Source organism: Mytilus trossulus, chromosome 3 (genome assembly GCF_036588685.1).
Source record: "Mytilus trossulus isolate FHL-02 chromosome 3, PNRI_Mtr1.1.1.hap1, whole genome shotgun sequence".
In the NCBI taxonomy this organism is placed as follows: domain Eukaryota; kingdom Metazoa; phylum Mollusca; class Bivalvia; order Mytilida; family Mytilidae; genus Mytilus; species Mytilus trossulus.
The window spans coordinates 22287759-22304738 of NC_086375.1; the positions used below are offsets into that span (position 1 = coordinate 22287759).

The following is a 16980-nucleotide window of genomic DNA, read 5'->3' on the forward strand; positions in this document are numbered from 1 at the left end:
AACGCACGTATGGTGTATCAAATTATAAGCCTGGTATATTTGATAACTATTAGCATGTCGAAATTTCCTTTGTTTATTTGTGTATTTCTTTGTCCTGAATGTTTTTGCATTTATTTGTAGTGTAGTCCTGGCATGTAATGTTGTCATTTTAATGTTATATTTAACATTGCCATTAAAGCACGAGGTTTGGTTGGCCGCAAAACCAGGTTCAACCCACCATTTTTTTCTTAAAATGTCCTGTATCAAGTCAGGAAAATGACCATTGTTATATTATAGTTCGTTTCTGTGTGTGTTACATTTTTGTGTTGTGTTTCTGTTGCGTCGTAGTTCACCTCTTATTTTTGATGTGTTTCCCTCCGTTTTTTTGGTTTTTTTTCTCAATTAATTTATGAATTTCGAACAGCGGTAAATGACTGTTGCCTTTATTCAAGACATAAAAATTTGATCTGTGGAAGGTCATAATTTGAAAATTATAGGTTTTATTAAACTTTAATTCATTTGTTATTTCTAATCGGGTGTTATCTATACATTTGCCCATCTCAAATATTTCTTAAAGGTTTTAGGCAGAAACTATCCTTTCCTCCATTTGATTAAAGTATAGATTCTGGATACCGACATTGTTTATCATCTTAATAACGTGTTACTAGTATAGTATTCATCTTAATCATTTTTAATTGTTACTAGTATAGTATTCATCTTAATCATTTTTAATAGTTACTAGTATAGTATTCATCTTACTCATTTTTAATAATTACAAGTAAAGTATTCATTTTTGATAGTTACTTTTATAGTACTATAAATCCAGGTTTAATAAAACATTTTCTACAGATGAAAAAAACTGTACCCAAGTCAGGAATATGACAGTTGTTATCCATTAGTTTGATGTGCTTGAGGTTTTGATTTCGCCATTTCCTTAGGGATTTTCCGTCTTGAATTTTCCTTGGAGTTTGGTATTTTTGTTATTTTACTTTTTGATAGATTGAAACGCAGCGGAATCGACACAGCGCTATGAAAACTGAACAAATGTTGTATATACATTATTATTTATTAATTGATTTTATTTCACTTTGACTGTGCATTAACCTTTATAAAGGTGACAAGTCTATCTAATGATTTTTCGTTCATATCACATGGATATACTCCTTTTGTTGTCAGATATGCAATATCAACTATAGCTCCAATGTGTTTATAATCGCTTCCTATCAGCAACTTCTCACTCGGTTGTCTTGGTAAGGCGTGATATTCTTTATGGTGTAAGACAACCACTGCAGTAGTTCTGGATCCTAAAATAATGAGGGTAATCTTTGGTTACTTTTTCAATATAATACACATGTACTTCATCATCCAAACACCTGTTTTTATTCTTATGAATATCTCCCACTGGAAAACAGACGAAAATAACTTCAACTATACGCTATGTTAAACAAACTAAAGGTAACTACAGTAGTTTACCGCTGTTCAATAGTCATAGATCGATTACGCGAAACAAATCAGGGTCACAAACCAAAACCTAGGGATACACCTAAATCATTAAAGACAAATAACGGAACAACATAAATACTGAACTGCGATACAAACAAACGCCAACATACATAGAAAAGAAAAGCAAGATACGACCATAGCATATTCAACCCATGTTCAAAATCAAAGGCTGAATAAATGTAAGATTCATTCAATCATTCACGTCTTTGTTTAGAAGTCATTTCGTCTGAACGGACGTGTCATTTCAGCTCCTGATTATCCGCCTACCACTACATGTACTTTGGCTTGCTTGTTAGCTAATACTAGTGTACAACTCATAATGAGGATTTAAATGTTTCCCAGATTAAATAAATTTTACTATCACCACAAACGATTACTAATATTAGTAGAGCTTTGATTGTATCGAACTGTTAAGTGTACTTACGATTTACATGACTTAAAGCTTGGTTGACATCAGTGCCAAGACGTGATGCGTTGATACAGATAACTATCAGTGGAACTCTACTGTCTGGGGGAGGATCCTTGTATTTCTCAATTTCTATTATAGAATCGTGAAGTTCAAACTGCGTGCTTAACATGTTTTCTAATTCAGTCATCATCTTGTCACAAAGTTCCTTGTTAACAGCAGCATACATCTGAATGTGTACTTTGAAAAGATATAACACAAGGTAATCATATATTGTAAAATTCCTGATAAAAGTTATCAAAGGTACCAGAATTATAATTTAGTACGCCAGACGCGCGTTTCGTCTATACATAAGACTCGTCATCAAAATATTTGTAAAGCCAAACAAATAAATAGTTGAAGAGCATTGAGGATCCAAAATTCCAAAAAGTTGTGCCAAATACGGCTAAGGTAATTATGCCTGGGATAGGAAAATCCTTAGTTTTGTAATCATTAAAACTGTTCTCTAAAATGTTTATACTTTGATGTGAAATGAAACTCTGCAATGAACTTCTAGTATATGTCTCTCTGTTGAGACGATATTCCATAGCTTGTATTTCTTTTCATGACTACCTTGAATGACGGTTGCTGCTTACAAAAAAGCTATTGAAACATGATTTCGTAAGATTTAAGACCGCCATCACGAGATGGTTGGTCGTAATGGAAGCTATAACTGTTTCATAGATGACGACGGATATGTTATAATGTGACCTATTAAATTATTAGCGAGTTTTTCCTTACACGAGCAACACGATTGTTGCCACATGTGGAACAGTTTTTGCTTGGTCGGGTTTTTTTTTTTTGCTCAGTCTTTAGACTTCTATGTTGTGCTGTGTGTACTGTCGTTTGTATTTTCGTCATTTTCCGTTTTTTTGTCATGGCATTGTCAGTTTATTTCCGACTTTGAATATCACTATTTAATCTGTCGTCACTCGTTTATAAATTAATGATAGCATTTAAAATGACAAAAATTTCAATTTCAATTTATTTTTTAATCAAAATGAAAATAAAAACAACTTGTTCTTTCCTAACTTATATGCTCAGCACAACTCTATTTGAATATGCCTATATATGGATAAAATTAATAGCTGCTTTTTGAATGCCAGTTCATAATAAAATTAAGATAAGTATTTTAAATCACTTTTTAATGAAATTTTGGCGAGTGCTTGTCTGCTCAGTCGGTGCATTTAGAGGCGCTTGCCAAATGGACAAATACTATCATGCATTGTTAGAAATTCCAAAAATTCACGACTATGACTTACCGGGTATTGCACCAAAATGGGAAGCAAACACACATGCAAAGCAGATCTTCGTATAAGATTTGCCCGCAGCCACCAAAACCTCATCAAATTTCTTTACCACTTTTCCTTTCAGAGCAAACGGACAAACCATAAAACTGAAAAATTACGTGTTCCCAAACATTTGCTTTAACTCTATCCACAGAATTTATCAAAGTTGTCAATAGTAAAAATGATTTTTAAAAATATTAATTCTATTACGTCATATCACTCCCGCCATCAGATGAGAAGCACTGCGCAACCGCAACCTCAGTGTACTGTCAACTTTCTTTGAGGACTGACGTGTGTTAGTAACCTCATATTGCAACCTTGAAAATTGATTTGTTATTCAATTATATGACTTCGAGGAAGTCAATTAATAAATTTAATGAAGATTTAATGTGATTAAATCTGGTTTATAATTTTTTATAGAATTTAATTTCATTCTCGTGTGGGTTTGAGATTACTATTCTGTAAACAAATATGGCGGACGCCATGATACAGTCTCGTGATAAGAAATCAGAGAAAACGCCTGATAAGAAGGCATCAAGTGTAGACGATGATTATTTAAGATTAGAGGATGAAGATGCTTTACTCTTTGATAAACCAAAGGAGGCTAAAACAAGGTCGAAAACTTCTAAGGCTTCGTCCAAGTCTGCTTCTCAGGGGAAGCCCCCTTCCTCGAGTACGCCGTCCACTTCTAAAGCAAAGTCTAGTACTAGTAGTGTCACTGGTGACGCTAATAATAACAATGAAATGCTAGATATTTTGAAGCAGATAAGATCTGAACAAGTAAAAAACAACTGTAGGGTTGATAACATGCACAAGAGAATAGACGCTCTTTATGATGATGAATATCAATATGATGATGAAAATCAAAACGAGTCTGATTGTTATGATGACGCTTGTGACGAGGTCCAAGCAGATAATGAAAAAAGGGATGAACCCCCTAGTAAGAAACAAAAATCTGACTCTTGTGAAGAGACAAGATTTGCTAGCATGAGCAAAAAATTAGGTCTGGTGAAAAGTATGCACCATCTATTAATGAACAGTTGGCTAATAATATAACTGATATTTTTAGAAATGGGATTTCTTCTGAGAGATGTTCAGATCTCATGAAAGATGAGAAACTTCAGAGACCACAAAATTGTGACGGTCTCGTTACTGTTCAAACTGACCAGGTTATTTGGGATATTTTAAGTCCCGAGACTAAAACAGTCGATAACAAAATGAAAACTATTCAGTCTGTAGTTGTGAAGACAGCTACTGTCATGGCTAAAGTTATTAATAAACTAGATTTAATGTTAGAGAAAGAGGAGTGTACTGAGCATAGTAATATGTTAGACGACTGTATGGATTCACTCGCTCTGATGGGGCATGCTAACAGATTAGTATGCTCGATGAGAAGAACTCTCATGAAGTATGATATTATTGGTGAATATGGACATTTGCTGAATGCTACAGTCCCTTATGATAAAAACCTATTTGGTGGTGATTTGGTCAAAACTGTTGATGATATTGGCAAGTGTGGTAGAATATCAAATAAAATCCGAGGAAGGGGTGGTTTCAACAGTGGCTTCAATAGAGGCGGTCGTAGACCTTGGTATTTTAGGATCTCTGGTAGAGGCACAGGCCGTGGTAGAGGTATCGGCCGTGGTAGAGCATCTCGTGCAGGCTCAGATAAGACTGGAGAATCAAAAAACTCCAGGTGGACTCACAACAAATACAGATATTAAAACCTGATGTTGTGAGTATAAATTTTGTAGCAGGTAGATTGAAATTTAAAAAAAAAAAAAAATGGGAAGAAATTACTTCAGACAGTAAAATTTTAGATATTGCTCATAAATGTTCCATTGAGTTTATTGATGGTATACATCCTATTCAAAATCAAGCAACTATTAGAAATATAGTAGCAAATGATAATAATACTAGAATAATAGATGCAGAAATTCAAAATTTACTGAATATTAAAGTAATTGAAAAGGTAAAATCTATTGAAGGAGAATATATTTCACCAATATTTGTGACACCAAAAAAGAATGGTGAATATCGGATGATACTAAATTTAAAAAAGTTAAATGAACATGTAGAGTATCACCATTTTAAAATGGACACTTTTGAAATGGCATTGCATTTGATAAAACAAAATTGTTACATGGCTAGTGTCGATCTGCGCCATGCTTATTATTCAGTGCCCATTGATGAGCAATATCAAAAATATTTGAGATTTATTTGGAAAGGTTCTATTTATCAATATACTTGCTTACCAAATGGGTTGGCAAGTGCACCACGTTTATTCACAAAACTTATGAAAGTGGTATATGCTACACTCCGCAGATCAGGTCATATCAATATAGGTTATATTGATGATTCTTTATTGATAGGCGATACAATTGCAGAGTGTAGTCTAAATTTCCAAGATACTGTGAAATTGGTATCTGATTTGGGATTCATAGTACATGATAAAAAAATCTGTTCTTATACCTACAAAGAAAATTCAATTTTTAGGGTTTTTGATAGACTCTGAAAAAAAGATTGTCACTTTAACACTAGACAAAAAAGAAATGATACATGAAGAAAGTCAAAAATTACTTTCAAAACATAACTCTAAAATAAGAGAAGTTGCTAGTTATATAGGCTTGATAATCTCAAGTTTTTCTGCTGTTGATTATGGTCAACTGTATTATAGAGATATTGAAATAGAAAAAAATACATGCCTTAAAGATGGCTAAAGGCAATTTTGATGTCAATATGGAAATAACTGATAAAATGAAAAAAGAAATTATTTGGTGGTCATGTAATATTTATACACAGTCCAGAGTTTTGGACAGAGTTAATCCACAAATTATTTTACAAACTGATGCTTCATTCTCTGGCTGGGGAGCAGTACTTATTGACAACAAAACAGGAGGTAGATGGAACCCTGATAAACAAAAATATCATATAAATTATTTAGAATTACTAGCAATTTTGTATGGTTTGAAATCATTTGAATCTCAATTAAAATGTTTTACACATGTGAAAATATTAACTGACAATACTACAGCAGTAAGCTATGTCAATAAAATGGGTGGAATTAAGTCAATATGTTGTAACACTATTGCAAAATCTATTTGTTTTTGGGCAAAGAAACACAATGTGTGGCTCACTGCTAGCCACATTGCTGGAACTGAAAATATTATTGCTGATGCCGAATCTAGAAAGTTCAATGATCAAGTTGAATGGCAGTTAAACAAAGACATTTTTTGTGATATATGTGAACTGTGGGGTGAACCCCAAATTGATTTATTTGCATCTCGCCTAAACTCACAATTGAAAAGGTTTTGTTCATGGAAACCTGACCCTGATGCTAGTTTTATAGATGCTTTTTCTATAGACTGGAGTGACTTTAAATGCTATTTATTTCCTCCTTTCAGTTTACTAGGCAGATGTGTACAGAAGATCTTGAAAGACAAGACAACAGTTATTTTAGTAGCGCCGTTATGGCCGACTAAAGCATGGTTTACTCTGGTGATGCAGATGTTAATCGATACACCCATACTGGTTATAGCAAGGAAAGATCCACTGACTCTTCCTTACAAAGACACTGTCCATCCATCCATTAAACAAAACATTGAATCTAATGATATGTCATGTATCAGGAAACAGTTTATTGACAGAGGCATTTCGACAAAAACTGCCAGCATCATGTTATGCTCTTGGAGAAAAAGCACAGTACAAAGTATTTGTCAAAAAGTGGTTTTCTTACTGTCGTGAAAGGAAAATTAGTGAAGTTCAAATTTCTATAAATAAAGTGCTTGATTATTTGACTATTTTATATGAAAATGGTCTTGGCTACAGTTCCATAAATACAGCAAGATCTGCTCTTTCTGCACTAGGTTTAGTGATAGATAATGTCCTTGTAGGAGCACATCCTTTAGTAGTCAGATTCATGAAAGGAGTTTATAATCTTAGACCTACAAAATCTAAGAACATTTGTGTATGGGATGTATCATTAGTTTTGAACTACTTGAGAAAGCTTTCACCTGTAAATATGTTAACTTTACAAGAAGTAACGTTGAAGCTCGTTATCTTGATAGCATTAACAAATGCTACTCGTGTACAAACACTGAAGTTTTTAAGTGTTGACTGTATGGAAAAATTGAGGGATGAATTTGTTTTTCATTTAGATGTTTTATTTAAACAGTCTAGACCAGGATATAAGAATCCAGATGTCAAACTGAGAGCTTTTCCTCCAGATAGGAGGTTGTGTGTATATGTCGTGTACAAGTTGCAATTTTGTACAGGTTATAACATGTACAAAAATATTGTACATGTTATAACTTGTATACTGCAAAAATACAAGTTATAACATGTACAAAAGTACCTCATATATGTTATAACCTGTACAAAATATTGCTTAAAAATGGTTTCAACTTGTACAAATTTTAAGATAAATCTTAATGAAGTAAAATCTACTTTTAAATTCACCAATGCATAAAGAACAACAATAAATAGGCCAGAACGTGTCTTTTTTGTAGAGGACAATGATCACAAAGTTTCAGAAATATATGTTTCATGACTTATGTTGGCAAAATGTGTTTTCGTGTAATTGTATGTTTTATGTATGTGTTACATTATTTACTAAAAGCTTGCATATCCTCAATGACAATTACATAAGGTACTAGTAACTAAATTCTTCCAAAAATTTTAAGAACGGTGCCTAATTATTTTGGGTAACACTCCTCCCTCTCGTTTTAAAGCATGCAAAGACTAAAACAATCTCTTATATGCTTACTCTGTAAAAGCAAGAGAGAGCTGAAATAGTTTTCATTGGACCACGCTTCATTATCAATATCTTTGGATCTACTCTTCAACATTTTTGGCCTTCAGCATGACTTTAATATGTTAATTTATAACTCATTTTTTTTTTTTATAAACTATGAGATCATTGCATGAGGCGTATGTCATTTTGATGTTTAAAATGTACATCCTCTACTTTGAAAGCATGTATTTGTGTCCTTTGGATGTTGTCTGCTCCATGGGCTGGTTGTTGTCTTTTAGACACATACCCAATTTCCATTCCGAATTTTATTTGTAGACACATCTGTTCTGGCTATCCACTATTAAATGTCTTAAAGTGTCAACTAGAATAAAAGTATTTTACTTTTGCCTTCAAAGTGGACACTCACAATTATAATTCATCAAATAATATAATGTCCATAGATAGTCATAACAGGATCATAAGACATGTCCTAACTTATATCTTATGACAATTTTTAGGAATGCTTTGTAATACCGACCCCTGGACATTAACTGTATCAAAAAAGGACAAAACACACTAACATGAAAGAATAATGAAAAAGTTATGAAATATTAGTGAGGTTAATAATATCTGTTGCGATAATAGAAACATATCTTTATTTTTCGATTTTGTACAAGTTAAAACCATTTTTAAGCAATATTTTGTACAGGTTATAACATGTACGAGGTACTTTTGTACATGTTATAACTTGTATTTTTGCATTATACAAATTATAACATGTACAATATTTTTGTACATGTTATAACCTGTACAAAATCGCAACTTGTACACGACATATATACTGTTTTGAAAGAATATATTAAACGTACTAAAATTTTGCGTGTTCACACTAAGCAGTTGCTTATCAGTTACATTAAGCCGCATAAAGCAGTGACTTGCAGCACTATTTCCCGTTGGATTAAAGTAGTTTTGCAAAAATCGGGTATAGACACTCGACAATTTAGTGCTCATTCAGTGAGATCTGCAGCTACGTCTAAAGCTAAACTGTACAATGTTTCTTTAGCTGATATTATGAGTAAAGCGGGTTGGACAAATGTGAATACTTTTGCAACTTTCTATAACAAGAGAATTATAAATTCTAATAGTTTTGATGTAAATGTGTTGAATAACTGATTTGTTTACATTTATATATATCAAAGTTACTATTGAAAATTTTTTGAGTGTGATTAAAAATCTCATCTGATGGCGGAAGTGATATGACATAATAGAATTACTAAATTAAACGATACTTACCTTTGTTAAAGTTGAAGTTTAATTTGAATTCGATGTACTAGTAGTCATAGAATCACTGAAGTGATCAGATGCCACCACCCTCCCTACAGCTGTGTAGTTTATAAGGCATATATATATATGCTATTTGTAGAGTACCACTTGGCTTTTATCATAAAAAAAATGTATCTTTAAAGACTGAGGTTGCGGTTGCGCAGTGCTTCTCATCTGATCACTTCAGTAATTCTATGACTACATAGAATTCAAATTAAACTTCAACTTTAACCAAGGTAAGTATCGTTTAATTTAGTAATTTACCTGTAGAGTGTTTCTTGGCAACCCAAGTATCAATCAGTTATTTTAATGTGTTTTTTTCTTGTTCGAGTGTACTGTTGAGTTCCTGAAGACGCAGACATTTTCTATTCAATGTATCTATCCGATCTCTATGGTCTTGGTTTTCTATTGTTAAATGTTTAACTTGATCTTCTAAACTTTTATTTAAAAATATTAATTTACCTGTAGAGTGTTTCTTGGCAACCCAAGTATCAATCTGTTGTTTTAATGTGTTTTTTTCTTGTTCGAGTGTACTGTTGAGTTCCTGGAGACGCAGACATTTTCTTTCAAATGTATCTATCCGATCTCTATGGTCTTGGTTTTCTATTGTTAAATGTTTAACTTGATCTTCTAAACTTTTATGATAATCAATAAAGCACCCCTCTTCTATCTTAGGATCTACAGAAGACTCTGACAGTTTGTTTTCAAGGTCTTGAATCGTTTTTAAATAGTTTCTGTCTTTTTCATCGTTTTCCTTCTTTAGAAATTTAATGGTCTCTTCAGCTTTCTGCAATTTCCCTTCAGTTTCCGACAGTTTGTGAAATTCTTTTTGTATTTTTGTATCTTTCGATTTTGTTCTTAGATTTTGAACTTCTCCCTGCAAATCAGTTATAATATCCTCCTTTCTCCTGTTTTCTGCACGAAGTAGTCTGTTTGCGTCTTGAAATGATTTATTTATCTTGGTATTCTCACCTGTTGCTGCTGTTAATTGTGAAATTAAATTTTTCACATGTTTCTGTTCATAAAAAGCAAAATCAGACAAATTAAATATCTCAACGGATTGTATCTAAAGTAAGGACATTACGTTCAAGAAACGTGGACAATAAACTGAATACATTGAACATTTACCAATAATGGTCCAATATCCTAAATCTACATACACGGCTATTTACAGCATATCAAAGTAAATAGACAACGTAAGCTATGTTTGAAAAGTGATTCGCATCAACTAAATATGTATTTGTTCGTCTAAGCATGTGACAACTCTACGAAAGATCAATTCATACACAGAAGAAAACACTTATTATATTCATGAAATTTCTTAATATCTATTTAAGGAGGCCCATGGAAGTAATAAATACAAATGGGAAAGATCTAATATCTAGAAATAAATATATATTATTCGAATCAATATAACTGTTTCACTGTCGATAAAATAATACATTAATAGTTTAGTAGATCAAAACTGGCGTACTCTGCTATTTGACAAAATTGACCAAAAATACATGACAAAGGTAGGTATTAACTAACTGAACAGGAAATGTAGCATGGAATAGACCTACGTTTATTTTCAAATTGTCAGGAATAGAATATCAGTAATATTGTTTCGGAATTTTGGTACAATTCGGGCCCAACACGTTCAAGTACCACTAATATCCCGTACAAATTGCAAGGTTTACCACTCAATAGATATAAATAGCAATTAGCCGTTTTACAATTTTTCATATTTAACATATTATTAAATTAAGCTCAATACAGATTCGAAAAGAGCATATTTTATACATTTGATGTTAGTAGCAATATACCAACTTCACCTGTATATGGGATAAACATTTCCCAACTTATTCGTTATTCAAGAGCTTGCAGCTCCTATTCAAACTTTGTAAAACGTCAACAGTGTCGGAGCAGAAATTTGGTGAACCAGGGGTATGTCAAAGAGCGTCTCTTACTTTTTCGAAAAAACAATTCATTTTTTTTCAACGGAAGGTACAAAGACCTTGTTTATAGGTATTTACGGTATATTTTTTGTATTCTAGTCTTTCATTTTTGATAATGTGCTTTGTCTATATGCTTTCTTGTGCTTCTATGTTACATATTTGATTGTTTTTATATTGATTAAGATTATAAAACAATGTTAACTGCTGTTCCCCTAATTTTTACATTTTTACCTGTTATGTCTGTATGTTTTTTTCACACATCGTAGTTAATATATTGGAATTTGATGCGACTGTCATACAAATGAGGGGTTAAACTAGCTATAAAACATGGTTTAATCCCCCAGTTTCTTCATAAGAAAATGCATATACCATGCAAGTAAGGAATATAACAGTTGTTATCAATTCGTTTGATGCGTTTCATATTTGATTTTTGATTTTGCAATTTGACTTTCCGTTTTGAATTTTCCTAGGAGTTTGGTATTTTTGTGATTTTACATTTAAGGTAATAATCAATCTACATATATTTTTTGGCAGCATTCAGTATTTCTGTAACAATATACGCTACACACCTGATTATCTTCTGCTTGTCTATTCAAGTCGCTGCTTATATCTGCAGCCATATTCTACATAAACAAATCATTGATTTATTCTAAGAAAGCCTTACATAGTTATGACCTATTCGGCGGCTATGTGAAAAATTGTGCACATACTGCTACAAGCATGAAATTTGGCATAGACCTTCCTCAACTATAACTCTTTGGTTTCAAATCGGGAGGCATTTGAAAAAAAATGTCTCACTTCCGGTAAAATTCAAAATGGCGGACATCATACTTAAATCAGCCTAATATTGAAGGCTAGTATGTAAATAGGTGATATTATCATGCTACTATCCTAATATTTAGTACAAACCTTTGTTTTTTACTACTTTTGGATATAGTATATAGATTAGAAGTCTTTAAAAACCCTACTTCCGGTACAATCCAACATGGCGGACATTGTACTGAAATAAGCTTATATTAGGGAGGGTAATTGAAGTGTGTTTTAACGTATTGCTACTATCTTTGCATTATACAGGAACCTTTCTTTAGTGCTTCTAATGGATACAGTGTATAAGACGTATATCTTCAAAACCCTTACTTCCGGTAATTTCCAAAAATGGCGGACATAGAAATATCAATTCAGTATTTAGATATTCAACTTTTTTACAATATATAAAGAAAATGTTGTTTATGTGTGTTTGTCAATAAACTTTTGGCTTTAACTTATCCCCAAAACCACTTTTTCTATTCTGTTGTAAATGTTTAAAATGCCTCCCTATCTGAAATCATAGAGTAATAATTGAGGAAGGTCTATGCCAAATTTCATGCTTGTAGCAGGATGTGCACAATTCGTCTAAAATATGCTTGTAGCCGCCGGACTATTATGATTTTACTAAAATAAGTTTATTTTCTGATGACTTCAGCGTTAACTTATTTAATTTGTATAAAAAAAACGAAAGATTTTTTTTCAACTTCTATAAAAGATTTCTGGATTAATTTACTTTTAAATTTCAATATAATTACATGGGGTTAATTTGAACAGACCTTGGTTTTTAGTTAGAATACATTAAAATTAACGAAATCGCAAATAATGTATGGGGGTTATATTGACTTAAATTTTCCTTATTGCAATTGCGGAAACATTAAACGATAGAAATAGTTCAAATTCAACGACAGGATTGTTTGAATTCATAAATGCTTCCAAAATATCAAGTAAAAGTTTAGGGTCACGAGCCTTATTTTCCAGAAAAATAAAGAAAAATGTCTTGGTGAATATTTTTTTACCAAAAAAGTAGTTTTGCAACATGACCAGAATGGATGCTCAGAAAAAGACAAACGATCTACCTTAAAAGAAGGAAAATATGGAACAAACTGGAAATCTACGAAAATTAGATTTGAATTTATACAACTTCACTTAAAGTAACACATAAACGGCAGATTTTACAATTTGATAAAAAAAGACAAATACTTATTTTTGTTTTAGTCAAATCCACTGACCATGGAGCTGAAACAAATATTCTATACGCATGTGCCTGTCCCAAGTCAGGAGCCAGTAGTTCAGTGGTTGTCGTTAGTTTGTGTGTTACATATTTTGAATTGTTTTTCGGTCATTTTTTGAACATAAATTAGGCCGTTTGTTTTCTCGTTTGGATTGTTTTCACGTTGTTATTTTCGGAGCCTTTTATAGCTGACTATGCGGTATGGGCTTAGTTCATTGTCGAAGGCCGTACGGTGACCTGTAGTTGTTAATTTCTGTGTCCTTTGGGTCACTTGTGGAAAGTTGTTTCGATGGCAATCATACCACATCTTCTTTTTTATTTTTAATCAGTATCACATGCTCTTCAACTTCGTAATTTATTTGGCCTTTTTAACTTTTTCGGATTCGAGCGTCACTAATGAGTCTTTTGTATATACTAAATTTAGTCCTGGTATCTATATGATGAGTTTAATTATACACTACTGTGACAAGTGGCACGAATCATGAATTACATTTCGTTTAAGTTTCAGCTGTACTATCATCAAATGTATCGAACACTAAAGATATAGTTTTTAATTTGCAACAAATTAAATTTCATTTTGCCCACCAAAACATCCAAAGTAAAATTTATGAAACAATGCAAAAAACAATCATTGATTTGTGCCTCATACATCCACATCGGAAAAGACCATCATATAACATTACGTATGTATGCAAATATATTCACTACAAACCTGATTTTCTGTGGTTGGTTTATTCTCGTTGCCCATCTTTTTAGCCATATTCTACAGAGAGAAGAAAAAAATTACACATAAGAAAGCCTACCTCTGAAGATACATATGAATGTCTGTTCAACACCTGTAGACCTCCATGAAGAGAAGGACGTTCATAAATGTAATTTTCTTAACGGTGTGGTCTCTTGGTTAATTCCTTTGATGCTTAAAAACATATTGTTTTCTGCTACAGACGATAACTGATGCACCGATCTTGTAATTTTGTAAAACATCTTTATTTTCTTCCAAAAGACCGATATTTTTATATTTTTAAGTGTATCTGAACACTTATTCTCATTCACATAATCACACTTCTACTATTTGAATATAAAGGGTATCGAAAAGTTGCCAAAATCCTTGTTTGTTTGTTTGTTTCTCTCTAGGTTTCACGAAGACATCGTCCAAGGTCTATTCTGGAATTGACAAGGCTGATTGGTTACAGCTGATTTTATTTTTTTTACTGATGGCAATCGATCTCTCGTAAAGCTTTGCAGTAGTATCAATTTGCCTCTTTAAAAATAAAATTTTAAACTGGTACACATATGAAATATGTACAGCAAAATTCAAATGGAATCCAGATGGAAATCAACAGGGACTTCTTTTGAAGTATAGTTTTTGCCCCCTCAGAAAGTCTGTCAGATAATACATGTATTAAAACCTGATCACTCACGTTGTGTTCGAGTTATCCCTCTTGATTGTCTACAGTTATATAACATGTAAAGTAAGGAAACGAATATAGTTGTTAGGTATACTGTGAATGCTCGTCCTACCATCTGTTTCAAACTGATTTGTAGTCTTTCTCAGTTAATATGCATGACGTTGGCAAAGCTATGCAATTTGGAGAGTCTGTACTTTAAGAAATGACCTATATGTCATGGAAATAAGGCACAGAAAGTGGGACTTCAGTCTAATCAAGTTATAAAACTCTTACTTCGTTATAATCTATATAAGCTCATATAGAGTATAACGAAATCAGAGTTCTATATTTTAATTAAACTGGTGGTATATGAAGCTGAAGAAAGGGCACATAAATCATATTATTTATCCTTAAGGTTTATGTACCCTTCTGTAGCCATTTTGGTACGAACTTTTCAAACTTCAATTGTATCAAAACTACAGATATAATGAATAATAGAGATATTCCATTGTGTACATATTCCAAGGGGAAACTTGTAAAGTATTATTTTTACTGTTCCATTGCAATAATAGAAAAAGAGGACTTTGAGGCAAATAAATCAAGATTTTTATAGAAAATCCACAGCCTTTATCCTTGTACTCTCATATTTGGCAATTTGATGATTGTAAGATACAGGATTGTTGCATGCAGTGATAGCATTGATTTCCTTAAAACAAGTTTATAAATATAGTTATTGGTTAAAACAAATATAAATATGGCCAGAATCAAGGACACCTTTTAGGGTGCGCCCGACTTTAGTGACTCAGCACGAGGTGTTTTGGAATTTACAGGTTGCTTAAAACTTTTTGTAAAAAATAAACACTAGCACATCGTAGAAAATCAAGTGAGTAATTTATGTTTCAAATTTTAAAACAAAAATCTCTGTATTAAAGACTGTGGATTTTCTACAAAAATGTTGATTTATTTGCCACAAAGTCCTCTTTTTCTATCAAATGCAATGAAACAGTAAAAAATAATGCTTTGCATCAAGTTTCCCCTTGGAATATGTTCTAGATGGCCTACCTCTATTTTTCATTTTATCTGTAGTTTTGATACAATTGAGGTTTGAAAAATTCGTACAAAAACGGCTACAGCAGGGTACATAAACCTTAATTAACAAAATAGCATGAAACAAACCATCATTGTGATATATGTAAAGCATTTACTTTTATTCATATATAACTTCAGTGCAACCTTCAATATATCAAAGAGGGGCGAAAGATACCAGAGGAACAGTTAAACTCAAAAATAAACTAACAACGCCATGGCTAAAAATGAAAAAGACAAACAGACAAACAATAGTACAAATGACACAACATAGAACACTAAAGAATAAGCAACAGGAACCCTACCAAAAACTGGGGGTGATCTCAGGTGCTACAGAAGGGTGAGCATAACCTGCTCCACATGTCATTTGCATGTGGCATCAATCGTTACAGTTGATTGAATTGGGTGTGTAGGCAAAGGTATTATCTTTGGTTAGCTTGCTTGCAAGCTAAAATGTGAAGTCATAATTAGGTAAGGTATACTACCCTTCTTTCAAAGTAGCCTAGTCCTAAACACAGAAAGATTGTTTATCTGTCGGAAAGAAGGGTAGTTTATCTAACCTTATAATCTAGCAAGTAAGCAAGCTAACCAAAAATATTACCTTTGCTAACACACTATGCACAATCGGCTGTAAATAGGATAAATACTTGTTGCCTTCATTCAGGATTCTGTTTCAAAAATAATTATTCAGGTCAAATGATATATCATTATTCTGTTATGAACTATTAAATTTGATTTGAAGTATCGATATGCTTTTTACTATATATAACTGATCATAACTCGTATATATACAGTATAGAGACTCTAAGTGAGTTACTCTCTTGAAAATAAAATACATCTATGATATTTATAGATTATTAATTTATTACATTGTACACAATATAGACGATAGATTGGTTTTATCAGACACTCAATCATCAAACCCCGAGAAATAATTTATTAATACATGAAATTGATTTAAGTTTTTACCGAGAAAAAAATCATAACAAAAGAACATTTTGCTCTTTTATTTTCTTGCGCACAATTATCTAGCAAGCACATAAACATGTGACAGTGTACAGTCATATTGATATATGGCCCTGGTCTCGTCCCTGATATGGACTATTGACTAGAATAGTGCACTCAATCAATCTAGACATGCCACAGTGGCTCAGATGAATTCGCGAAGAATTTGATGCTCTCATTTACTTATGATACATATATTTCATACCTTCTATCCTTTATACAATTATTCAGATTGTTTTCTAACTACACACCTTG

The 16980-nt window shown here is 32.4% G+C and overlaps 1 protein-coding gene across 1 annotated transcript; it reads right to left on the reverse strand.

The window, feature by feature from the left end:
- Nucleotides 1-1062: 1062 nt before the first annotated feature.
- On the reverse strand, nt 1063-16975 carry LOC134710531 (uncharacterized). The gene is made up of 6 exons (XM_063570901.1): nt 16931-16975; nt 13959-14009; nt 11778-11831; nt 9734-10286; nt 1907-2128; nt 1063-1283 (listed from the first exon to the last, which is right to left on the reverse strand). The coding sequence occupies exons 2-6, from the start codon at nt 14004-14006 to the stop codon at nt 1063-1065; spliced, it is 1098 nt and encodes a 365-aa protein (XP_063426971.1). The 5' UTR covers nt 14007-14009; nt 16931-16975.
- Nucleotides 16976-16980: the final 5 nt, after the last annotated feature.

Excerpts from the sequence above, each read along its gene's own strand:
- LOC134710531 (XM_063570901.1), bottom strand. The coding sequence starts at position 14,006 with ATGGCTAAAAAGATGGGCAACGAGAATAAACCAACCACAGAAAATCAG. Across the intron at positions 2,129-9,733 it reads TGCCAAGAAACACTCTACAG|TACACATTCAGATGTATGCT; the intron begins GTAAATTAATAT and ends ATCTTTTCAAAG. Across the intron at positions 1,284-1,906 it reads AGCTTTAAGTCATGTAAATC|GATCCAGAACTACTGCAGTG; the intron begins GTAAGTACACTT and ends TCATTATTTTAG.